General features: G+C 38.1%; 1 protein-coding gene across 11 annotated transcripts in view; it reads right to left on the bottom strand.

The window, feature by feature from the left end:
• LOC139150356 (neurexin-3-like) overlaps positions 1 to 26,668 on the bottom strand; it is an 82,680-nt gene that overhangs the window by 38,043 nt on the left and 17,969 nt on the right. For all 11 annotated transcript variants that reach the window (XM_070722660.1, XM_070722657.1, XM_070722659.1 and 8 more), the window contains 3 exons: positions 10,542 to 10,840; positions 9,211 to 9,372; positions 823 to 999 (listed from right to left, as the gene is read on the bottom strand). In XM_070722660.1, coding sequence (XP_070578761.1) covers positions 823 to 999; positions 9,211 to 9,372; positions 10,542 to 10,840 — 638 coding nt within the window. The remainder of the gene's footprint in view (positions 1 to 822; positions 1,000 to 9,210; positions 9,373 to 10,541; positions 10,841 to 26,668) is intronic.

Below are 26,668 nucleotides of genomic sequence, written 5' to 3'. Positions count from 1 at the left end.
ATGCATTGCTCAAAATCTGACCTACAACTTGCCAACAGCAGTTACACGAATCTGAATTTGACCTCGACCATGCCCATCACTTTCAAACAAAGTTGGCTTTCTACAATTGACAGGACCACCCAATCCCCGTCCCCCATTCAGGGTGCCTTCAGAGTAGCACAAGGAAAATTCTAACAGTGAAATCCCATCTCTCCAGATGTATCTATGCTCTACTCAATAATGTGTCTGCATAGCTTCGATGTTCTTAAAGTGCACACTGCTTAACGTCAGCGTCCTACTTCAAGCATACTTTACTTGTCAAAGGAAGTGAACACACCACCAACAATGTTTCTAAATCCAAATACTGCCTTATTTACAGAAATAACTGGCTTTACGGTATCCTGGAAGTAACTCCTGATATTTCCCACAAAAAAGTCCCTTAATCTGTTTTTAAGTGCTAGGCACGCTGTATTATATATACATCCACCATGGTTGTGATAGCAAAGTTCAAACCAAAGTCAGACACAGGCATTGCACCAGTCAGCCTGCTGTGTGGACTGATGCAACCACTGTTCACAGTCATGACCTTGGAATCTGCCAATCTGGATCATTGAAAGGGCATCAGAGTTAAAGTACTCCCCAAGGGAAATCTAGTGTAATTAGCTGGCTTCTACAAGGTTACCAAAGCAAGTCACCGGGAATATATGCAGTACCCTCGGAACATACACAGACATATGGAATGTTCGGCTGATAAAACCCTCGACGTATCACACTGTTTAGAAATTTCTAATGTTTTTTTCTATTTCTGTGGTCTATCATCTTTTAGGAGGGTATTAAACTAACCTTTGCATCCCATTTGTCAATGGCCAGATACGCCTCTGGAGTTTTGAAAGTGACTGGATCCGTTTGTTCAAAATCCTTGCAGGAGAATGGAATGTTGCCGGTGATTGTGATGTAATTGTCGCTCTTCTTGGCCAGGCTGGATAGCTCCAGGGTCAAAGAATTGCTGATGTACTTAACCTGCTCGAGAAAAAAATTATTTCACATTATCTGTGTACATACATAAGGATTTCATTATTGCCGGTTCACAGCCATTTGCAATGTTCTACCATTTGTCAGTGGTGAAGCAACATTATCACAGTCAGAAATTTCCATCAGGTCCTCTTTATAGGAACTAATTTTTTTGCCGGCATTCAATTTTGATAGAAACCCATAAAATGTATCTACTGAAAAAAATTCAGAATTTACTGCTGATGGAAGGATAAAAATCCTGATATGAAGGAAAAAATTTACAGCGAGAGTAGATGTGTTAATGGTGTGATATTTCAGGCTACATAAAATGAGCTATTTTTCTCAGAATGTGTCCATGAGCTCATTTATGTATGTACTGTATGGAATTCTGGGTAAACTTTATACATTATGATCAGTGAAAATCTGTGTTACTGTACTAAATCTGTTAAAACTGTTTCTTTCGATTAAAAAAGTGACTGCACATGCAGATTTCAGCATACACAACTGATATTGACTGACGTCAAATTTCAATGCTATCAGAACTCAAGTGTGCATTCAATGTAGTCATATTCAAAATCTTCACTCTGCTGGTTAATTCATTTTCTGAGCAGCAGCTGCATTGTTGCAAAAGAAACAATGTACACATGATATTACGATTTCCTAATTGATTTTTATCCAGGGATGTTGCCTTGGATACGACTCAAGATCAAACAGAGCGCGATAAGACAGACCAAAAGCTATGTTGCGTCTTACATCTTAGCCCATAAAATGCTATGCTAAATACTTGTTGGTAAAAAACTTACTTGTAAAAAAATCTATGATTTACATTGGACACATAGTAAATATGAATCTTAAAAAAATTCATGTGATTTTTACATCAGGGAGTATTAAAGGAGGGTCATGCAGTTGGCCATGAACGGCATCAGAATGGCTAAAAGCCTTCAGGCAAGACCGCATAACCCAGGCCACTGACTTCAACATCAAGGTTCAGCTAAATCTCCAAAAGCGCTTCAACACTTAATGGCCAGAAACTTTCTCGTTCAATTAATCAAGCGTGGATGTGGAATTTCATCAGCTGAGGAATTCCTCCATGAAGAAGGCTACATACATGTTCATGAGATGAACACAGCAAAACCCTCAGGGCTTGGACGTTGTAGGTGATCAGTAGTCTAAGAATTCAAGGAGCGTAACGAGAATATGGCGCAGCGAGTACGTCACCACTGGATGGTACAAACTGCTTCGATGTCATTAATCAGAGCACAGAGTATTCATGCTTATCATCATTTCACAGCAAAACACAGATAAACTCAAATGATCATTTTATTGAAATTCAGTGATAATAACTCCACATGGTAGCATCGAAAAATATGTATCTATCACAGGTGTTTCCAACAAATCTATACACCAAATCCAATCTACTGCTGAAAACATGACTTAATGTTATTCATTCATGCAAAGTTTATTCATAAGTATTGTTTAGTTAGCAAATATGGGCATAACGCTTAACTGGCAGTATCACTGAAAAAATATTCAATGACATGTACCTTGACTGTGAAATCAATAGTTACTAGATCTGGCGACTACCGGTAAGACTTAAAATTGTGTAAAAGTCAGTCAATTATGAACTGTCCTTTGATGGTTTAGTAAACCTCTTGAGGAACAGCTTGTCCCCTTCTCAATAGGCAAGCAAGACGTGAGAAAAGAAGATTTAGTGTGTGGGCAGTAAGATGTGTCATAGTTCACATGCAACCCCATTACTGAAATATACACTGCATTGTAAAATGTTTGTCAAAGTAAATTGATCAAAATTAAGGTCAATTGCCCGTAATAACAACCAATTTCCTAAAATTCAAGTCAACACCATTTTTAATAATACGGCCTTACTACACTTATTTGATACCACTTGAGAAATGGAGTAAAAAAGAAAGAGAAAAAAAGCAAAAAGCAGCAACTGATAAATGGACAGATAAAGGTAGAACATTATCGTTGTGTAGGCGTCTTAATACTCTATACATTTATCTGACTATCTAAAGGCGTACACTCCCACATCAACTGATCTTGAAAAATCTTGATTACAGAATACCAGGCAGGAAATGACAGTGTTCATAGCACAACTCTCTAACATATCCTGCATGGAAGCTAGCTTTGAACTCACTCAATTTTCTTCCAGGGAAGTTTATTTTTCCTCCAGAGCATGTGAAGTAGGAAAGATACATGACTGTCATGTGATGGCAGACAATGCGACGGAGTATGATTAGTGCATTAGGATGTCAGATGAATTGTTCACAAAGTCTGGTTTCTCTTGCAGATGTATCAAACATTACATGCCGTCAGTTTTAAATGCATGAGGAGGAAGCATGAAAACACCTGTCTTCCTATCCTTTGCCGACTTGTTCCGGCTTTCAATGCTACATTGCCAGTTCCTGAGACTAACACCCAATGAATGCTTCAACATGAATGGAAACTAAACAAACTGTAAAAAGATGCCAGTGTTATAACTGGTCAGCATTTGCAGGTAAACGCAGCATTCCAGAGAGAGAGAGAGAGAGAGACAGAAGGAGAATTTGTGAGAGACTGGCATGAGCAACATACTTTTCACTAGGGTTGTGTTAGTCATGCCAGCACAGTGATGGTTGAAATGCATTCTGGATGGAATGATGTCATCACTCAGTCAAACCCCCCAGTACGGTGAATAAAAATAAACACAGGAGAGACAGAGAGAAACCGAGAATATTGATAAATGAGGAGCAGCATCAATAGCTGGTTTCAGCAAGTAATCTTGGCTCTTCAAAAGAAATTTGATATTGTTTGGGTATAATTACACTATCTCTGATTTGGTAGGGACACACAAGCAAATTCACATTTAAGTTTCACCTGCCAAGGAGCTGGGGTATCTCCAGGACAGTATCAGGTATTCATGGCATATTCCAAGTTAAAGCACTGGATTCATCTCATCTATCTTTTGAAATGAATGAACAAAATGGCATGACATGAAGTCCTTTTCTTGATTAATAATATGTTACAAAACCTAAAATTAACAATCTATTACAGGATATGATACTTTTACGCGCAAGGCGATGTTCTTACAGTATTAATACAATCAATGAAACATCAATTCACCGATGCAGCTTACTCTCAAAGCCAGCTATCAAATTTGTAAAGTACTGAATGTTTCCTTGTTCTGCGAAACTGCTTACACTGAAAAGGTAAATGCCGCCTTCACAGCATGGGAGGTGAAGTCACAGTATGCCATATACAGTTTTGCTGTTTGTAATTCAATACAAGTTCCGACATATGAACAATCCATGCTAATATGGAAACGACTCTCCTTCACTGACGCTATATCCACTGCAGCACATTTAGCTAAGAATGTCTCAGAGCTAGCTGTGTGCCCTGCTTTGAGTTTCACTCAATATGAGTACAAACCAACCTTCAACACTGTAAGAAAATTGAAATGCAAGCCTTGTGATAACTGGCCCGATATACCACCTCAATATTGATTACCAATCACATTTAAGACTCAACAGCTATTAAATCAGACAGACATCAACCATAAGCACTGTCGCCATACTTACTTTAAGCCTGCAAATTAAATTTGTGATGTCACAAAATCTATGCTAATCATAACTCTGATGTAAATATGATTTAATCCAAGCAATCTGAAAATACAATTTCCTTCCTTACAAAAGGCCAGATTACTTTCCTCTGGCTTGAGTTGTGATGGCTGATACAACCTTGGTTAAAGTTTTCCCAAATGAGCACGTATAATTAATTTTTTTCTGTCGAAAACGACACTTCCGGAGCATAAATGAAATTTACAAGTACCCAATTTGGGTTTACAGCATCCGGTATGTCAGTCTTAAAATAACGTATAAGAAATCAGTGTGAATGTGGCAATATCAATGATAAGGGTAATTACTGGTATCCATAAACTCAAAATAGCTACACATACGAGCATATCGCACCGTGACTAAATAAGACTTCCTAAGATAAAAATTTACATCACAAGATAATACATTAATCAAGCGCTGACATCATATCCACATGCAACAATTTCATCCGCATGAAAATGATCAAAACTGGTGTGGGTAGTCGGAAATTGCAGTGCCAGTGAGAGCACAGGCACTACACACATCCATAAAGTGAGAAGGTAGTTGAAAACTCAAGCATGGCAGGAAACGCCTACGCTATCACTCCTCAATGCGATGCGGGTCTGAAATATTTACATTCACTTTATAAATAGCACACAGAATCTGTAGGAGGCAATGGTAGATGAGTGACCTCTCTCCCATGAGAAAGGAAAGATTCAAGCTTTCAAATTCTGGATGCTTCATGGTGGAAAATACTTGCAAGTTGCTGAAAAAGATAAAACAGAAGCCTACACGGTGAATCACTGACCTTTAAGGCTCAATGATGGTGACAGCAGAGATACAGTGTGATGTGATTGGACAGATATCAGCGATTGGCACGCTGTTTGCCTCAATGTACATCCAGTCCTAGTCTCACATCACCAAGAGAGCTATCTGGACTCATACTTGATTTGAATTCAGTATGGTGATAATTGTCAGTTGGGAACCTTTCCAAATCATAGAAAATACTAAGATTTTCTTTAATCATTGAATAGGACAATAAAATCATCCGTGAGCAATGCTTTAGATGACTCTTACAGAACTACAGAGAACATGACTTATTTTACATTGTTTTGTTTTCCATGTCATCAAAATTTTTTCCATTTTTTTACCTTTCCATTTCAACTCATTCATATGTTCAGGAGCTGTCATTTGAAAGAAAACCAAGTAAACTTAATTTTGTACTTCTTTAATAAGGAATTTCATTCCCTTTGTGTCATTAATTACCATCATGTAACTATAACAAAAAGAAGTATTTTTCATTAAAAGGAAAAATTCACTCTTTAGGATGCACAGCACGCATGCATATTGTTCATATTTTTGTACGTTACAATACAACAGATTCAGTTAAACATCTGAGCTCTTCATCCTTTTTTCTAGTTTTGATAAATACATGTACATGGAAGTCGTTTCAATCCATCTTGAATTGATAAGAGCGGAGGTAACACATCTGTCTGTCAGAAATAATTGAATTTATCTCGTTCATTTTTTAACCAAAGAATCATGGCTGAATAGCAAAACCTTGACATTTCAGATAGTCTTAGCATATGTGAAGACCATTCACGGCGGACTTGATCAAAGAATGATGGAACAAGAACAAGAATGTGGAGATAATAAATTTCAATCCTCTACCGGTGACAAATTCTACACAACAGGAATGTTGGGGGAAAAACAAGACCATATATTCTTCAATAACATCACTTGAGACAAGTTTGAAGATGCAAATTTCACAAGGAGTTGAAAACTACAAAAGACACATCCTCTGAGTCATGGCAACAAACTGGTACCAAGGCTATTCAGTTTTGTCAGAATGCCTGAAATACAATTTTGACACTTTTCCTAGTTCTATCCGTGAGCACAAAATGCAATGTAATAGATTATCAAATCCGCTATGTAAATTTCCCTTGGCTAAGTCCCAAGCTGGGGACTGACTGCTCCTTCATCAGTAACCCGTCGCTTGTATTATAGATACAACATGTTTCTGGTACATGCCTTGAGGTCCACTGACAATCTGGTCAGTGGAGGTTGCATATTCATATGTGACTGGCAATACAGCCTGTGACTGGCAATACAGCCTGTGACTGGCAATACAGCCTGTGACTGGCAATACAGCCTGTGACTGGCAACACAGCCTGTGACTCTGGCAACACAGCCTGTGACTGGCAATACAGCCTGTGACTGGCAATACAACCTGTGACTGGCAATACAGCCTGTGACTGGCAATGCAGTCTGTGACTGGCAATACAGCCTGTGACTGGCAATACAGCCTGTGACTGGCAATACAGCCTGTGACTGGCAATGCAGCCTGTGACTGGCAATACAGCCTGTGACTGGCAATACAGCCTGTGACTGGCAATACAGCCTGTGACTGGCAATACAGCCTGTGACTGGCAATACAGCCTGTGACTGGCAATACAGCCTGTGATGACCATGATTATCTCATCCTTCCACAAGGGACGGTCATTCACTCACAAAAACCAACCAAGACTGACAAAAACACCAATGCTAAACTCAATTTCATTCTGATATCATTACGTGAAATTGGATTTGGGTAGCTCAATGGCTGAATAAATCAGAGCCATTTGTGCAGGCACAGGGACACTCATTTGCCCGACAAAATGTGTGTTCTGATTATTTTTCAGTAGATTACTGGACGGCTGATTGGCATATCCTGTGACTACCACTGATGATGTCATCAACGCTTAATACAGCTCATTTTACCGCAGTGGGATTAGGTTAAAACACCTAATTGAGTCTATGGAGACCTCTGCGATGTCCAAACTTGAATCTGGATCATAGTTTGTTCATAGCAACATATAAATCTGTCTTGAGTCCTGCTTTTATGGCACATTTCCCAGAAAGCAGTGTGGTTTTTTTGTCTTTTCCCTGAATGGATGTACTTATAAAATGACACTAAGAAAAGTCCTAAGGTACTGTAATTATGAAATAGGATTAAAACACAATGAAAGATTATCCATGTTACATATGAATGAGATTGATGTTTGATAATTGAGAATTGGGACTTGACAAAATTACACACCATGCAAATGAACTTCACATGAAGCAATCAAATTTGAAATGCAATTCAATTAATATGTAAGATGGTGATTAAAAATATTATTCTCTGCAGTTTGATCATAACATACTTATTTTCTGAATACTGAAAAGCTTCAAAATAAAGAAAAAGACCTTACTGTGGTTTATTTACATGGCTCTTCAAAATCTATTTCGTCTACATCTTGAATAGATGACGGTAAGAGACTATTAAACAGCTTATGCACAAGGGTCATTATTTTTATGATGAATTTGAAAAAGCTCTCTACGACAGCACAGGCATGATTCTAACACAGTAACTCAGCGGGGACCTATGATTCAAAATACTGCAGTAACACTCACTGACAAAAAATCAGCTCAGTGGATATAAATTTTCCTCATGTCATTGTAATATTTCCTTTTTTTTTCACCTGGGAACGTGACAGGTAAATGTAAATATAAATATTTCAAAAATCTATGCCAGAGAACCATTTGATTTCACATTTTAAGAAGTATCAAGACTGATTGACTGAGATATATATAAACAGGAAATAGCTTCTACATGCAATTTGCCCCGTTTGGCAGGACATGAAATTCTATTTGATAAGTAGATAACAAAATTTGTTCGCTGGAATGTACAGCTTGTTCAGCTCAACTATTCTGCAAGTATCCCTATTTCGTGACAATTTTTCAATTTCGACAAAAAGCTACCGGTAACATGGATCTTCAGTTTTCTTTACATGCACTGTACGATCTCATCATGTAAAGACTTTCTTGTTCAAAACAATAGCAGATTTAAATATATGCATTTCTGTCAGTATCATGAAGCTGCCCTTTCAATGTCATCTGTATTTTAACCTTTAAGGTATAATATAAGTGTGTGAGTGCTTCTTTTATCATCCATAAGAACAGAAAAGATAAATGTGATATGTCAATACGAAATCTGCAGCTGGGATAATGCATGATATGCAAAGAAAATCTTGAATACCCGGCCCATGCCATGGTTGCATCTCTGTTCTAAGTATACAATTGACAGACTACGTAAATGTGAAACAAAATGATTTGTCACCTCTTTGACAAAGAGAAACTATATTTGTGAACGCACACACTACTTAAGCATGGACTCCCCAACCATTCACTTTCAATGCTGGTTGCTAAGAATATACAAGATTTAGAAAAGTGTGACTGAAGTCTTCATGTCAGGAAAATTGGCCTAGCATCAAGTGTACTTTGGTATTTTCCTTGAACAGGGAAGGATTTTGTTATTTCAAAGTGAAATGGTCCGATGAAAGCTGCTCAAGGGGATGAAACCTGTTGAACGTACTTGCTAACAATGAAGGCTTATTTTATTTCACATGAAGGTGACTGACCTGCAGATCAGGTAACAGCAAAGACTACAGCCTGGAGGTTGTTTCCTCTGAGGAATCAACGTAGGACTGCCGGGGAGGTTAACAGGAAAATCTTGGTTTTCAATTTGGCTACAGAAGTCGATTTGACCTGAAACACTGTAATGCCCCTGCTACTGCTGCTAGAACTACAAGGTCATTTACGGACTCACCTGTCTTAGGCAACCCAGGAAGTTTTCTGACACGCTGGAACCATGCAAAGATTTAGGATCAGGGCCACCACCGACAAAGAATTTATCTTCTGAAGAGAAGGATGCAAAATTTCCCTGTGTTTTACCGCTGCTGATTATAGTGTCATCAACCGTCACTGTGATCTGGTGAAATAAAATATGAGGACATCATTAGTTTTATGTTTGACCAAAAATCCCCACATTTATTTTGTGAACTGTCTTTCAGAACAGCAACAAGATAGGTGAAATATTCTATTCCCAGAACATCATATAAGTGTGAGGTAAACATACTAATTAGGAAGAAGACAGCTCTTACAAAATATTCATGGACTGTCTGCTTGCCAGACTTTTGTAACACCGAGGGGAATGCTAGTAATCTCAGTGGAATTGTTTCCACAACCCTAGACACTGCAATCTGGAAAGCAGTTATATTTCAATTTGACATGACGATGGAAGATGCAAGTAACAGGAAGTGGCCAGAAAAAAAAAATTGCTTAGTTTCAATTTTGCAACAAATTGGGTGGCAACCTCTCCTTCGTTGTACAATTTCTGAACCACTTGGAGCTGTCAATAAATCAGAGGCCACGAAAGCTTTTTGCCTTTAAATTGCCAGCAATATTGGTACATTAGCAGAAGTCCACTTTCAGGCTGGAGTATTTGATTGTATATGTCTTGCATTTTAATTGCACATGAATCACAAGGAGGAAATGACAGCAATTGACCGGGTAATTTGACAATCCATTTTAGTAAATGCACTTCATACAACTTTTTTGTTTCTACGCTTTGCCTTTAATGTAAAACTAAACCTCAAGTAAGGGTTTTCAGAAAAATGATTTATACATCTCTTCACTAGCTGAAGGACATTTATGTTAGGTCAAGCAAGAGAAAATAGGACGTTTGCATTCTCTTTCTGCGGTGATAAATTATTTCATTGTTTCATGATACAGCTAACATACCGCCAACATTTCAGACATGTCAAGCAATTTTGGACAATTTGGCATTTTTTATAATTACACAGAGGGAATCTGAATATAGTAACATATATAGTACAGGCAGATCCTACAGAAGAAATGTGGAGTGCCTTTGTGGAGGTCCCAGTTGCCATGGAAACATAGGGTCAGAGGTAACCAGTGCACGGTATTGACGTCTTTATATTTGCACAGCCTTCACCCACTGGCTCTTCTGATGTAATATACCTGACAACTTAAATACCCTTGCTAGGACCTGCTACACAACTTGATTTACGACACAATAAACTTTAGTAAAGGTACAAGATTTTAACAAAATGATCAAAGATCTTTGAGATTATTTACCTCCTGTTTCCTTCTGGTCATGACAACTTTGTGCCAGATGTTGTCATGGAAACCTCCCTTTGGATGTTCGATTTTCTGGACAAGCGCGCCCGATCCCAAATTCATGGAATAGGCAAGCATGCCGTCTTCGATACCGAAATAGACGTAGTCGTATTCGTTGCCTGTCTGTAGCATGAGACCATTGGGCTTCTGTGTGCGGAATTCAAACTGGATGCCATCTTGCTGGGTCCGGATGGACTTCCGTGAGAGATCATAGCTGAAGTAGGACTCCCCATCAAATGTTGCCACGCTGCTTGATACTGCAACATAAACAAAAACAGTCAACTTTTAATCAGTAGTCCATGTTTGCTGTATAGATCCTTTAGATCATTTTACCATACACGTATCAAGCATTTCACAAAACCAATCCATGTATTGTATATACATGGAGATCACCTCACATTTTTTTCACTGTACCACTGTAGTGACACTGCCTTTCACCAGCAAACCACAATTGTCAAACTGTTCTTTTATGTAATACATCAAATCAGACGCTCACAGCAAAATGACACAGACCCATGCCACGAATTTGCAAGCTCCATCTTCAAGGCAAGGCAAATTCCACACTTTTATGAGATATCTCTTGTTTTCTCACTTTACAGTGAATTGTTTAAGTTTTCCCTGTACAGAAGATCGGGAAAACAACTTGACATTTGTAATGAAGATTTGTGAGAGCCACCCGACACAAGTTTAGATAATTTACTGTTCACATAACTGAAACGCACATCAAAGATTGAGTCATAACCTTTGCCACTGAAAAGCTTTGCCGTTTACTGGAACATCTCACACGTCTCACGCGTCATCGAGATGATAGCACTCTTGTATGACTCAAAGAAGATTTTCTTTCACTTTGTCTGCTCTTTAAAAACTAACAAATCTGCAGCATGTTATGTTCACTTCCTTTTGTCTCTCTTTTTAACCCTCTTCAACACATAGCAAAAATTTAAATTTCCCAGGAGACCGTAAGACCACTCACGGCACCTTTCAACAAGTTCTCCTTTTTGTTTGCCGCATCGGCTTCCGCAATGCAAAACATTCATTTCCTTTTGTTGCTGCAAGGAATCGAATGGAGAATCTCACACATATTACCGTGCATGAGTAAACTCTTTGGACATACTGGTAACCAAGATGTGAACTTTCTTTCACCAACAGCTGCATTTCAAAATGCACAATATCACTTCCACATCCACTGTCAATGAGAAATCAGGATCAGTGACAAAAAAGCCTAGGAATATGCATAACATACTCAGTTTATCAACTTTCTGGTAGACATGGTGGCCATCCAGATTATGAACTTTGACTCAAACTCCTTGCATAATAGTATGTAGTTTTTACAATGGACATGTGCTCTTATCTTTTCCAGAAGAAGACTACGGCCAGTAAAGAATATCTCCAATCAGTTTTCCTAGATGAACTTGGAACTCTACTCTTGGTAATTTCACTGCACAGCCACCATCTAAGTATAACCTGGTTCTGGTCGACCCAATATACGATAGTTTACCCAATGATATAAACACTGACAGTTAAAACCCCAGAGGTAGACAAAGCAATATACAATGTTTAAATATTCATGTGAACGGAGAGTTTCATTTTCTTGTTCACAGCTGAACTAAGATGATTGCATACATGTACTGTTCTCAAGGGTTCAGTGGTTATTGCCTAGTGCATTTAAGCCAGGTTCAATTGCATCAGCTACGAGGACGAAATCTGCACTGCTGTCCATCACTTTGGGATGCATTCCAGACAAAAATGTCAAACAGGAATGTATGCTTCATCATGGTGTTTGGTGTCATCTAGCCATGAGGCAGAGAGCCATCACGACTCACATCTATCAATCATGGCTTGTTGACAGATGAAGAGAATTACCATCAGAGCGGTTCCATTCTTTTTCTCTCTCAGAGTGGAATCAATAGGTACCAATGTAAATCACCAGGCATGCTGAGCCAAACACATCAGGGAAGCTCAATAAACAATGTGTTTGTCAAAGGCAAAACTTGGACTGATCCATGTAAAGGAACATGGCCTCAGAGATGTAAACAGACTGCAGCATACCAAACAACCCAGGCATAGAACAGGACATCTAGAATAAAAAATGTTAATTGGTTTACTGCTATTTCCACTTGAATTCACTGCTAATGGTGCTTACACTGGTTGGAAAAACTTCCACTGCTCCAGAAGTTGATGCTTACACACATGTACATATATACATCACAGCATCATGGTTTTTCAATAAAAGTTACATTTCAAATTTTTTACACATAAATCATCAATAGTCTATTTATCCCATCATATTTAGGAATCTAAAAGCTGGCCAAGTGTATTTTCATAAATTTTATTACCGGTAATTCATATTTCTTTGATTCCATTACCTGAAGAAACATGTTTGTCCTTGACACATCACAATTCCCTTGGAAACATGGATACTTACATGTATCATTCAATAATACCAATGCAATCAGCCATGATACATAACGGGCCATGATAAATATTTTAAAATTTTACAAATTTAGATTTAATTCAGCTATGTCACTATCAAGCCAGTTTAGAACAACATTTTGTATGTACTAGTTGGATTCATCCACAGGCAAAAAAAAGCAGAGGAGCAAAAAAAAAACCAGTTGAAGTGTCTCTTACACAAGGAAATTAGATCCCAAACATTCATGCTTTATGATACACAAGATCCTAAATGAAGATATTGGTACGGCTTCATATTTTGAAGGACAAGTTTATGGTATTCGCATCTAAAAATTCATTATGATAGTTGATTTGCAAGAAGGAGTGAGAGACAGTGAATGAACTTGGATTCTCATGAAGCTACAGCTGTGAGAGCAGCAACACATCACAGTAAATAATATTACTTTAGCTTTGGCAGACACTTAAAATCCCAGCATGACAATAATTTGATGGTTTTCACGTTCACATATTGTATCTCCCAATGTTTCCATCCTTCACAGTCTGATAATGGCCTCCTACTTTTGCTATTATGTCGTCTGTCATTTACCTATTGTTGTATCAAAATATCTCATCTATAAATGTTTCCCACAAGCCCCCACTCCATCTGATGATCTTTGACCCCTGTCAATGTAGCTGTATTTTCAAGGTACTTCTTCACTTGCTTCATATCTCACAAATATCACTAAATAGTTTGCATGGTGACTGTCATTACTGGTTAATTGTTCAGTATTGTCCCAACATTAAGTGAGTCTAATGCTTGTCGTAACTCTCAAAGAATTGATACTGTAGTTGGATTTTTTACTTGACTAGTATGTTGATTTCAATCAGTCATCAGCTACAGGGTTATACAGGAATACACTGTACATGTTGTGTACATATCACTCCAAGATCCTCACTTATACCAAATTGACAGATATTATATATATTTGTGAATGTATTTCAGATGATCCATCTTCCATTGTAAAATTTTACACAACTGTATTTCTTCTCTTTGAATAACAAATGCACTATATTCTTTGAGAAATTTCCTTGAAGTGAAATGTCCAAAGTGCAGGACATTGAGGTTTAAATCTGTCATGAGGCAGACATACAGTTTAGATTTTCAACTGAGGAACTTTGGCATGTTTTCCAATAAAATGCTAATCAATTTACAAAGTTGATGTATCTACAAAACATTACACAAGACACTTTACAGATCCAAGAATACCCGATGCCTCGAAAATCAGAAGGACATATGCAAAGTACGACCTTTGAACTTTCACCTTTGAAGTAATACCTGAAAATATGTAACTTGCACTGAATTCAAAAGGGTGTCAACTCCACCAATATTGTTGTGATGTATTCAAATGGTTCATTAATTGTTACAAGTAACAATTATTGCCATTTTGATAGTACTCAATCATCACATTTTTATGGGCACTGTCAAAATTTGTGGACGAGGCGATAAGAATGATGTATGGAAGCAATTAAAACCTTGTAGATCAATTTTGTTGTAATAATTAGTAGCATATTTTAAATCCCTACTCATTACATTACTAATTAGTGTCTACAGTGATCTGCATACAGATTAATCATTTTTAACAAGGGACTCAGAATATTCAGTATGTGTAAGAAACGAAACAAGATTCTGAAATCATAGGATGGACTGCAGATTCTCTGAAATGCAGCACAGGTTGCTGAGATATTCTTTGAACTTGAACATTGTGAAATAAACAACTGTATGCATCACATGGCTGTGTGAAACACATGGATGATTAAGTTGCACAGAGACTATTTGTGTGGGAAGTGTGCACAACACCTGAACCCTAGCGCCTGCTCTTGATGCTTGTGAATACCAAAATGCAAGATAGACGTCTTTGTGTAACCTTTGACCCCAGCGATACTTGTTCATGGATGCCTTCAAATCATAGACAGTACACTGCACTCTGAAGAGCCTACAATGCAAATTTACCTCAGGAAATAGAGCATGGTGAAAATTCCCGGTCATAATGACGAGTATACATGTGTGAACCGGAAGAAATTTGATAGACGACTGAAAAATGACACTTTTTAACCGTCACATCAATTTCCCTGTGTATCTCCTTTGTTCTGTTGTCCTTTGCATCACAAAATGGCTCAAAATAATCAATTAAGTGTCATAATTTGAAACTAGTTTGCCATTTCATTGAACAGCAACTCAATAACTATGATTATCACAACTCATTTAAAGCCAGTGATAGATGGATGGATGGCTAAGGCTAATGTCATCCAAATGAAATGAAACCACAAATGCCTGTACCAATGCAATAAAATCTTCAAAAATAATTTCTCGTACGGCTTTTGAGTATACATGTATCTGATAGAACGTTAATGATGTACCAGATATTTTAGTTTGGGGGGAGGGCAATTGCTCCAACATCGACCAAAAGTCAAAAGTGTGATGGGTGCTTGAAACAGTTGACAGGGAGGTAAGTTCTACTGATAAGCAATGACATATTAATAAATGCACTTCACCTATTTCTGTCTGATACAGAGTAAACCAGATTAACATGCATTATCAATTTGTAAATAACTGTGTCCATTTTTAAGTCACAAAAGCATGTACTATAATTTCTGTGAAGACTTAAAGAAACCTGTGGCTGAAACTCCTGAGCACCGTAATGTTTCCCACTGGATTCAAAGGCACTGATGAGAATTCAAAAAGATTTCTCCTGAGAATGTTCACATGGCTGGAAATTGTCTGTCCATGTTTTACAACACTCTGTATGTGAAAAACCTGGCAATGCCTGGTACGCCGTGAAGGCACCATTACGGTTGAATATTTCATGGATCAACTTAATCTATGCCGGCTTTTCCAGTGGGAAAAACTATTGCCTTACATCAAGGTATGTTTGCCAACTCAGTCACATGCCCACAAGATGTGAGTGGAAAACTAAAATACTGTGGAAGTCCATGGAGAATTCTCAAGTTTCTGATTATGAAAATCATATGCTGTGTTCAGCATCTATTGAACCTTCCTCAAGAAAGCCATTAAAGGAAGACAGCATCCTTAGGGCACAAGACACATCCTTTGAAAAACACCACTCTCACGTTTTTCTTCCTATTCATAATTTACGAAGTATGAATTTTACAAATGTATGCATATTGGATTACCATCAGTGAGAAGATAAAGTCTTACAGAAATTGAAAAAGCTGATCTGAAAGCCTATTGTATTTTGTTCAATATCGTCTGCATATAAATTTGAATCGGGGTTTTGATTATGGGAATACCTATTTCCTTAAAATTACAGGCACGTCTCTCCAGTAGTAGTCTAAACAGCAAGACTGGGCAACAATCCATCCAAATCATTTTATGTAAATATTGAAATTCACACACAAATTCTGTCGTCGTCATTGAGAACAACCAACATATGATACTGTGAGAAATTTGCTGGCATTTATACTTATTGCAAAGATCAGGATGGTAAATGATGGGAATAGGTTTCATTAGTTTTACTTGGGAAGTGCAGCACCAGTTATGATTCATGTACACTTTAAAATCACCCACCACCATGCAAAGTTCTAACCTGCACCAAAAAATCGAAAATTATACTTTTTACAGCATGAATTCACTCTTCCCTCGTAATACAATTCATTATTTGAGCAACTCAGTACGTAGGTGTGAAATTATGTGACACTTGGCACGTCAAAAGAGTATATTATCGTTATTAAAGAGGAACAAGGGAAGGTAATCTATAAAAGATTGCAACACTCCAAACCTGTATCTGCAAACACAGACATCTGCCAGCAATATTTGCAGAAGGCTGGGTCACAAACATAGCAGTGGGCACGATCTGTAACTGGATACCCCACCTAGCCTGGCTGCTCATTTGAAATTTGAGTTGGCCAGCTTGTTATCTTCTGATAAACTCAACCAGCCCAATAGCACAGTGAAAGGAATCCACTCCTGATGGGAACCCACGCTGGGCAAGTCAACAGAAGCTGATAAAAAAATTGTGATCATATCACCACCAAGGTTGGAAACACTTCATGCTGCTAATGAGTGGACCATAAAACGTCAATCATTCAAATTTAGTAGGCCTCATTAAATTTAGTATGTGTAAGTGAAAAGCACAAAGAATAAACTTCCTTTCTAGACTTTCTTTACCGTACTCTGACTTGGAAGAAAGTTGACAAGCTCAAACGAAACCACATCGTAATTTGACAATGACATGGCTGAACATTTATCCCTTTCATGAGTGATAGAGTCATCCCTGTAAGAAGAGTTTAGTCAGTATCTTGCCATCACACCGGGCTGAATTGCATTTCTACATGTAAATGTATACAAAGGTAGCTGAAGACAAGAAATAGATCAGTTGATATTTTTATTTGTTTGAATTTAGGGAGGGCAAATTTGGTATGATTATCTCCATCAAATAAATGTAAATCATCTAGTGTTATCAGTGTGACCTTTGCATGGAAAATCAGGAATTCCCCTACACCTCAATGAGCAGGTCCTGGCAGGTCACCTGGAAAAACATACACTGTCTACTGACACTATCCACAGTGAATACAGGGGTCACTGTAATGCTAAGAAAAATGCCCCTAACGACAGACCCCATGACAAAATGCAGGTCCCCGTTTGTTAGAATTCATAGAGACTGGCAGTATCTTGGTTTTAGAAAGCATCTTGTGGTCAGATGCAAAGATACAACAGCAATGAGGAACACATGCTAGTTCACTGCTCAAAGGCAAAGTCAATAAACACACCAGTGTAAAAGACAGACACAGTCCTGTGGTGAAACTATAAAGATAGATTTGGGAGAGATAAGTATTTGTTTTACCCTGCTACAATCAGGGTTTTATAGGGGGAGGGATTGACCTGACTTGGTAAACAAAACAGGGTCAATCTTGCAGACATGCTGTGGAGGTTGTAGGCTCAAGCATTTAAATCCCTGTGTGGACATGGATCTCTGAGCACTTTGACACTGGCAAACTTATCGATCCAATTTCAATCTATGTTCTTCTGTATGCCCCCATTTGGTCACCCTTGGTAAACATATGAGATCATTATTAGCTGCCTGACTTCAAACAATTTGGCAAAGATTTGAAATCCACAATCAAATTAAGACATCTTTCCCCCAACAGGTTTAGACACGGCAATCTAGCTCTCATCTGCTTTTTATGTAATTTTCCTGTACACACACAGTTCAAAAAAACAATTACGTTTGTTTTGACGTTCATGTATATTTGTACGCTTAGCATTGACACAAACTAAACAAATATGCAAAGACATTTGCCCTAGATTCTTTCTAGATCAGGTCCCTTGGCATTTTAGCAACCACTGTACGTCTCTGCTGGATTTCACTAACATTGCTACCAGAGACTAATTTTCTATTTCTAGGGTGTCGGTGACATGTGATAACATGAACAACGTGACTCCACGCTACCTGACCATGTGCCTTGTTTCAATACTGGTTCGCTACCGATGATCTTTAGCGACAATTCAAGGGGTAGTGTGAGCACAGTTCATCTTGTACAAAAGTACTGACCACACCACATGGGTGTAAAGCCGTGCCAAATGCGATAAAAGGCAAACGATTGTCTTGTCATTGCTCTGGTCAAGTGAGTACAAATCACTGAGGTACACTGTTTATCAACATTTTGAGATGAACCCCCCCCCCCCCATCCATGAATATTTATAGACATCACAATAAAAAAATCACACATTTATATCAATCACCAATTACACTAGAGGTGACCTAATAAAATTGATACTAGGCGGCACTATAGTATGGACAGTCTTGACATGTACCAAAACCATATTAAGACTTGCACACATGCAAATGAATTCAGTTCTGGTACAAAGACTGAGAAAATCACCTCTGAAAATCTAGGTTGAGTATATGTGCACATCTTGATGAAAAAAGATTAGTCATATGTGTACTTGGTTTGGCGGTTGAAAATCCTGAAGGCCTGATTTATCTCATAGATATTAATTTGTACAGGACAAGGAGTGGCGCTAGAATTATAGATCCTTTGTTTGGTAAAGACTTTAAAATGTCGGTGAAAGGCCAGTCCAATCTTTTTATGGCAGATGAAATATGTCTATAAATAAGAAGGGCCTTGTAATCAACATGACAAACCAGTACGACTAAGGTGCAGCAAAATTTACGATCCAAATTTTGAAGGAAGCAAACAAGAAATTTTCTTTCGTAATTACAGCCATGTGTGATTGTCAATCACAAATGATCAAGGTCTTGGAAAGGTAAATTGCCTGTGTGTGTACAGAGGTCAAAATATCTAACACCTGAATCATACAAATATTTTTTTTGCCTTAACAATGAAGAAACAAACCCTTCACAGCACATTTGAGTCTCATAGTCATACAGTAATCGCATTTGCCATGTGAGAGACAGTGTTGACATTTTGCAATCACATTCATATATTTACTAATATACAAGTATAGTAGCAGCTGTGATTAGATGTGGATTATTTTAAGTGCTGACACCACATATATGATGAAACTGGCATCTTTTCTTTTACCGTGAAAGTGAATTGCAAATGGTGAACTAATGTAGATTTCATGACATTTCATAATCTCTGATGAAACAAATTTGGTGCCAATATTCTTTTATCTTCCAGCTACTGATAAACTCTATAAATGACTACAAAAGTCTATATCCTCTTAGGAATACTGGAAAGTTAGCCATCTGCCTTGGTTTTTTTCTTGTGAAGCCTATGGATCTAAACAGAAGTACTACACAAGGTATTGGTGAGCAAGATTTCAATTGTTTTGACATACATGCTAGCTATCGTAGCAATGTTGAACTTCTAACATCCCGTAACAGACTAGTTTTGCAAGCAATGCTTAGCCTAACAAGTTTGTATGATGATGTATTGTACATGTGGTAAAAGATCAAATAGAATAAAAATGCCGACAGAGACAGTAGTACGTTTGACAACTGAAAGCAAAAAGAAGTTACCGGACTGCGCCATTTAAAGTAGGAATTTCCTGCGGATTCAGACATGATTCAGGAATGTTCATACACAATTCACTTTCATTTTCACTCTTCAAAACCATGTAGACAATCACTTGTGTGACTGTTCACTGACTATAACCCAATTTTGCCATGCATAAATGCATCCTTGATAGATGATCAAAGAGGCCAACAAAATGCTCTATTACAAACCACCTCACATTCTCTCTTTTGATATATCACGCATTCAAAAAAGTTGCTGCATCTGAAGTTTCCACCAGGTCATGTTACCGCATCAACTGACTTTGGCACAGAGAGCATCTCCAAGACGCAATCTGAAAGACTTCCTTTTCATGAGTGATAGGGGATGTCTGACTACTGTTCAGCTGGACCAACACATGGCTCCATCTTGACGGCACAAAATTTAATACAGTTGCCACAGACCACTTTAAAACTTTGTTGCACACACCTCAATCAATAAATATGACACTCTCATGACTTTTGAGTGTCAAAGAGGCAATCTTTACCAAAAGTCACAGATGTGACCAGGAGAAGTTCAACTGACCCCTGTCACCCACCTTCATCCTTTGACATGGGCTAAAAACCACACTTTTGGAAAGAGTGGTGCTGAACAAAACCTTGACAGTATTAGGATTACAATGATTTATCATTCAAGTCTCTCTACACAGGCTTTCTTCTCATTGATGTTCCACGGTTTTCAAAGAGTTCCTTTATTCATACAGATTGACAGGCAAGGTGAGTGCAAAACCACTTGTTTCACAATCAATAGACTGTATATCCTGCATAGTCAATGGCCTTTTCTCTGTTTTTATTGCAAGAGCTGGACAAGTATTTTAAGAACAGACTGACATATTTTGATAAAGTGTATACTCTGACCAAAAAAAAGAGTTTACTTTTGCCGAGAGGGTTCTTTTCAGCTTCAGTGGACAGATGCCCCTTAGCTACGCCATTATTTCCACATCCTACACAAGGGAAAGGTCGGCATTTTGTCATCCCATTGATTGTAACCCAGTTTTTTTGCTGCTATGTGTAAAGGTTTGATGAATCATTGTATTCTGAGTTAAACATTTGATATCATCTCCTTGCACAAGATGTTCATCTTCTGGATTCCAGTCTGACCTATGACATGCTGATGTACAGGAGGTGCACACCATCTTTCTGTTGGCCAATCTCCTAGCAGGAGATGTGCATCGAAATTGAATCGACGTGTATGCCTGTAAGTCACAGCGATCTCAAAGGACCACGCTGTCTGCTGCGATCAAGACAAATGGATCTGAATAGACCCTATGTCTGCATTGAACAATGCTACTAGCGATAAACATAATCTATCATTTTTCTGATTTAAAAGAAACAGCTTTCCCTTTCCCGTCTCATCTTTTCTGTGATGTTTCCGATTCATTATCATGGTGTATATCAAGCTGAAACCCCCTAAAACTTGAAAGAGTTTACACAACGGCTTCCTGTTGATCCTCACAATCAGTAGAACCAAATCTACACACGATAAAATGATAAACATATGTCTTTGTTGTCGGTTGAAAACAAACTCAATCCTGTATTTCCAAAGCGGTTACATTTCACAATCACTCTGGCTGAATTCATTTGACAGTACGCAGGGTTTTCTGTAAGCTCGAAGTCCAAACTACCAGTCACGATATTTCTCTTCATCTGACACATCTTTGAGTCAACTATCAATCAAAGGTGTGAATATGGATGTGAATTTTCTAAATATAGAAATGACGCTTACTATTGTTGCTTATTTGGGGCTTGAATTAGTAATATATTTGGAGATGTGCTGGGCAAATAAATCCATTCAAAATTTGCCGCAGCACAAACACAATTCACTTCACTTTATCTTAAGACACATTTACAAAAGAGGATAGCAACGTCTTTTCCCTCCCCGTTTTCATTCTTATTACATTCAAGGATCTGAATCATGCTACTTGAAGGACCACATGCTGCTTCAAAGCGGTTGTCACATGGCTATTTGCGTGAGGTGACATTGTTTGACCAAGGCAAACCAGCATATTAAAACGAAGGCCACAGAACTGTGTATTGTACATGTGTAAAACATCTCAACCAATAAATAGTTGAACACTATAGAACAAACACTGCTGATGAAAATATATGCCCACAGTACCAAATTCTTTTTCATTTTCTTTCATTTTTTAGCAAACTGAAATTTGGGATGGTGTTCATCGTCATTAACATCAGATCAAATTTTTAGAGCCAGAAATACTGCAACCTTTTTGCTCTAACTAAAACAATTTTTAATCCAACATGTGATATATAGTTTAAGATGAACTGAAATTTTGGAAAAACTGAACGCTTCGGGTCATTCAATCCAAAAATAATACTAAGATGTTTATTGCTTGGACTGAATACTCTCACATTGGAGTAGAATTTGAAATTTTGTCAGGTTTCAGTGTTGAGCATTTCATGTTATTGATGCCTTCTTGTATATTTTTTAAATTAAGGATGTCAAATGATGTTCCTTGCCCTAAAATACTTCTTTACTTTACTTGGACTTACAGTGTTCATCTGTCTCAATTCAATATTTGAAGAGTAAATAATTAGGAAGATGAGCTATCTATCTCTCTTTTGTCCAAAGATAACAGACAAACATAACAATAGCAAAGTCCATGTCATTCTAATGAACAATATGGATAAACTGGACGGACCACTTGAATGCCCACACATTGAGAAGATATACCAAAGTATTACACAATTCACAAGTATTTGAAGGTATTCAGATAGGTAAAGGATAGCGTGAATACTGCAAATTTCAAGAAATTCATCACATATGTGAACCCTCTCAATATTTTGTCAAATGTGATTTTTTAAGGCTTGAACCCAAGTCTGGGCATAATACAACTTATTCAGATTTTGATTGATGAATTTTTCATTTTTTCCTACCTGAACACTGTTAAGAAACTGCCAATAATGTGATAATTGCTAACAAAGCTTTTGAAGATATTTCATGATGTGTTCATGACACATAGAAGGGGATAATCAAAGGTCGGCTAGATTCATTTCTTGTACCATCAAAGGCTACTGTTAACACTGGTAGTGTTCTATTTCAACATGCCAGGACACTGTTTTCCATTTCAACATGACAAGACATTGTTTTCCATTTCAACATGACATGACGTTGTTCGTTTCACTCACTTAGCATACCTCACAAGCATTCCACCTACTGCTGCTGCCAGTTGTGTTACATGTATGTCAAATGCTGAATGTTGCAAAGATGTTGAACCAGATTGCACACATTCAAGCAATTTGTATTTTCAAAACTATTGACAACTGCTGGCAATGGGTGATCTGGCAGTGAGTTTGCTGTGGTTACTTTCCTAAATCCTTCGTTCTTGCATTTAATAGTTGATGGCTAACACTGCTTGTATACTTGTATCAGAGTACAGCTCTCCGTTTTTTATCTCTCATCTGGAATCTCAATCCTCAGAATAGATAAATATCCTGATGAGATGGGCTTGATGTGATAATGACGACCACAGACAAAGTCAAGGGCACTGTAAAATTGCCAAATCTACATGTGTGGCTGGTACAGAGGCTTTCCTTGGCCAGATTACTTGTAACCTGAGAATTATTCAAATAATAGTGACTGCAACTTTGAATTGCCAACGTTTAGTTTAATAACCCTTTCACCACCTTAGTTTGAACCATTTCCACTGTTTTCTATGATTAAGTTGGACCTTTAGAGAGGAAAATGGGATGAAAGGGTTGAAGACAAGGCCAAGGACAGCTTGAACATAGATCTCTTCAGTAAATGTATTTGACCTGAGGGAGATTTTAGGCAATCCGACTAGAAGAATCTGACCAACTCGGACAAACAGTTTTGGGTCAATTCAGGTCAATCAGTGAGGAACTGTCACTGCTACACATCCAAATGTTACATGCAGCAGGGCAGTGACAATAACCGCAATACAGCCATCGCTGCTGCAGTGATTGGGTTGCACATACAAGCTATGAGACTCAGCAAATCAGGGTTTTTGTTTTTTCTTTCAAAGATCTTCAAAGATCTGGAGTTGCCGAATTATATAAAATCTAACATACCAAATAATTTTGGATAACCATCGTGCTCATATCTCTGAAGTCAGAAGATATGTGGAAAATTACTGACCCTACTGAATGGCCTACTTTCATCAACACTGGCCAACAAACGTCCTGGATGTACTACCAGCTGTTTCAGAGTATGGTACTCTTGTGAACATAAAAGCACCTTCCACAACACCTACCCTTGCTAGGTTACATCTTGGAAAAGACAGACATCATGATTGACATTTAAATACCATCTTGGCTATTACTTGTGTCAACAGAGCCTGAAGACAATATCTGCAGGGGGACCTGATGACCCACAGTATCAGTCGGTAGCTGATGACCCACAGTTCCTCAACAGCACTATGGGCAGACTAAGTAGATGACCAAATCAGCCTCCATCCATTCAAGTGTGCCCTCACCACCGCTTGGTTGGCAGGACATGCATGTTAAATCACACACCATGAAAGGTTGGATGATGTGGCACGTAAATTTTTGGGCGGGGCTTTCATACCAGGTTGAGCAAATTAAAAAATAAAGTGCTCACTGCCGTTAACAAAGACATCAAATGACATAAAATGCATTCTTGTTATTGGTTTGTTCACAGATGAAACAGTGCAGATACCTACAGAATGCTGCAATCAATCAATATACAATCCCTGCATGCAATTTGCAGAAAGTATCAACACTAGACACTGACAGGGCTTTGCGGTTTTCTTTTCACAGTTCGGTTGGTGCCGCCACTGGTCTGTTTACCTGGGCAATCAGTGTGGGTAATTACGGACAGAAGATGATCCAGTTACTCCTTTCTTCGGTGATGAAAATAATCAGACTTGTAAAATTGACGTCTATTCAATTTCGGGCCAAGTCTCCATGACGGTGGTCCCTGTGAAAAGCTAAAACTATCAAATCAGCCGCTTGGAAAGTGGAAATGTCTAGAGAGAAGATGCCCCCCAGAAAACGACCACATCATTGAATTCTCTGATTGCCACACTAAAATCAGCTCAGGTAACAGTGAACATGATGCTTTAAACTCACTACCGTGTATAACAAATATAATTTGCACTGTCTACAGCCATCTGATGGGATCCAGGAGCAGATAATCGCCTCAAGGAATCAATCAAATCACACTCCAATAATTATCACCGTAAGCCGTGGCATCTCTGCAGGAATGTCTAAACATATCAGCTCTGCAACATTTCAGAATCACCTGACAGTAATCCTCCGACATAACTTACACGATTACATAAACTGCAAAATGACACCCATGAAAGTTGTTTGTTGTTTTAGGTTGCAGTTGGGTTGCAACTGGGAGCCACAAGTCTGGTTTGAGGGCAACAACACTCAAAATTTTACTGATGTTAATCATGACATCCTATATGCCCAACGTTGGAAAATGAGTTATAGTTATCTGAACTTCATCAGTAATTACCTCCCATCTGCTGCTGCAAATATGTTTTGTAACATAAACCATTGGAATTCTTGAATACACACTTAACTCCTGAAATATGTCGACCTATTCTTCCCAACACACATTGAGGCCAACGTTCAGCACTGTAAATGATGACAGTCAACACTTTATCAAAAAATCAGCCAGTGATATGCACTTGTCTTTTAACTCTCACATTTTACGAATTGTTCTTTTCTCAGGTTTATCAATACAGTGTGTGATGTGTTCTTACTCTGACAGCACTACAGTGTGTATGCAGGTACCAGTAACAAACTCATCTTTTAATTGAAATTGATTTAATTTACATATATGAATGAATGCCATTGTCTTCCCTGTGGAAGAAGCCATTCCTGTTACAGGCTGAAAATTACATAGTTTATTATTTTCTATATTCTAATAAATGACTGCAGTTCCCAAACTAAGTATGCGGTGAACACTAGTTTGTAGATGCAAAGATGAATATCTGATTCCATCAGTTAGGTTGTTTTCTCTGCAAGTTTGCAGTACAATTGAAAATGGATCAGTGACAATATGTTACGATGATTTACATCACCCAGCAAGCCAATGCTATTCCCTCAAAATTTCCACACAAATTACGACACAAACCTGGTAAACACATGCCTGGATTGATGAACCCTGTGGGCTTAAGGGAACTGACAGAGTACATTTCAAAATTTTAGGAAAATTGAGAAATGGATGTCTTCTGTCGCATGAGAACTGCATCCAATGAAAGTCTTACGCGTACAGAATTTTTAAAATCCAGAATTGCCAGAATATCAGGAATTGGGCAGTCACAGTTATAACAGTCCAAAGCATCCTAAATGGTTTATGTATAACCAGTAAAGACCCTGGAAAAGTCTCATGGTCAATATGTTTCAGAGGGCAGCTGTCTCAAACTGACGTGTTTGGTGAAGAGAATAAGCCTCTTAATCAATGCTGCACAAAGCAGACTAAAGCCATTATAGGCAGAATGTTGGATACCTTGGAGGGATCAAGGGTTACCAAACCTTCACCACTGTATCTGGATTAGCAATGGAAAGACAGACAGACGACAGACTGAGTAATAATTGTGCAAGAGATACACAATGCACTCACTGAGACAGCTGCATTATACTCCCAACATAACACTTTCTCCTATCAGATACATTTACACCATTGAACCAAACTAGTTAACT

Source organism: Ptychodera flava, chromosome 14 (assembly GCF_041260155.1).
Source record: "Ptychodera flava strain L36383 chromosome 14, AS_Pfla_20210202, whole genome shotgun sequence".
In the NCBI taxonomy this organism is placed as follows: domain Eukaryota; kingdom Metazoa; phylum Hemichordata; class Enteropneusta; family Ptychoderidae; genus Ptychodera; species Ptychodera flava.
The sequence above is the reverse complement of the archived record's forward strand: the minus strand, read 5'-3'. Positions and strand labels throughout refer to the sequence as shown.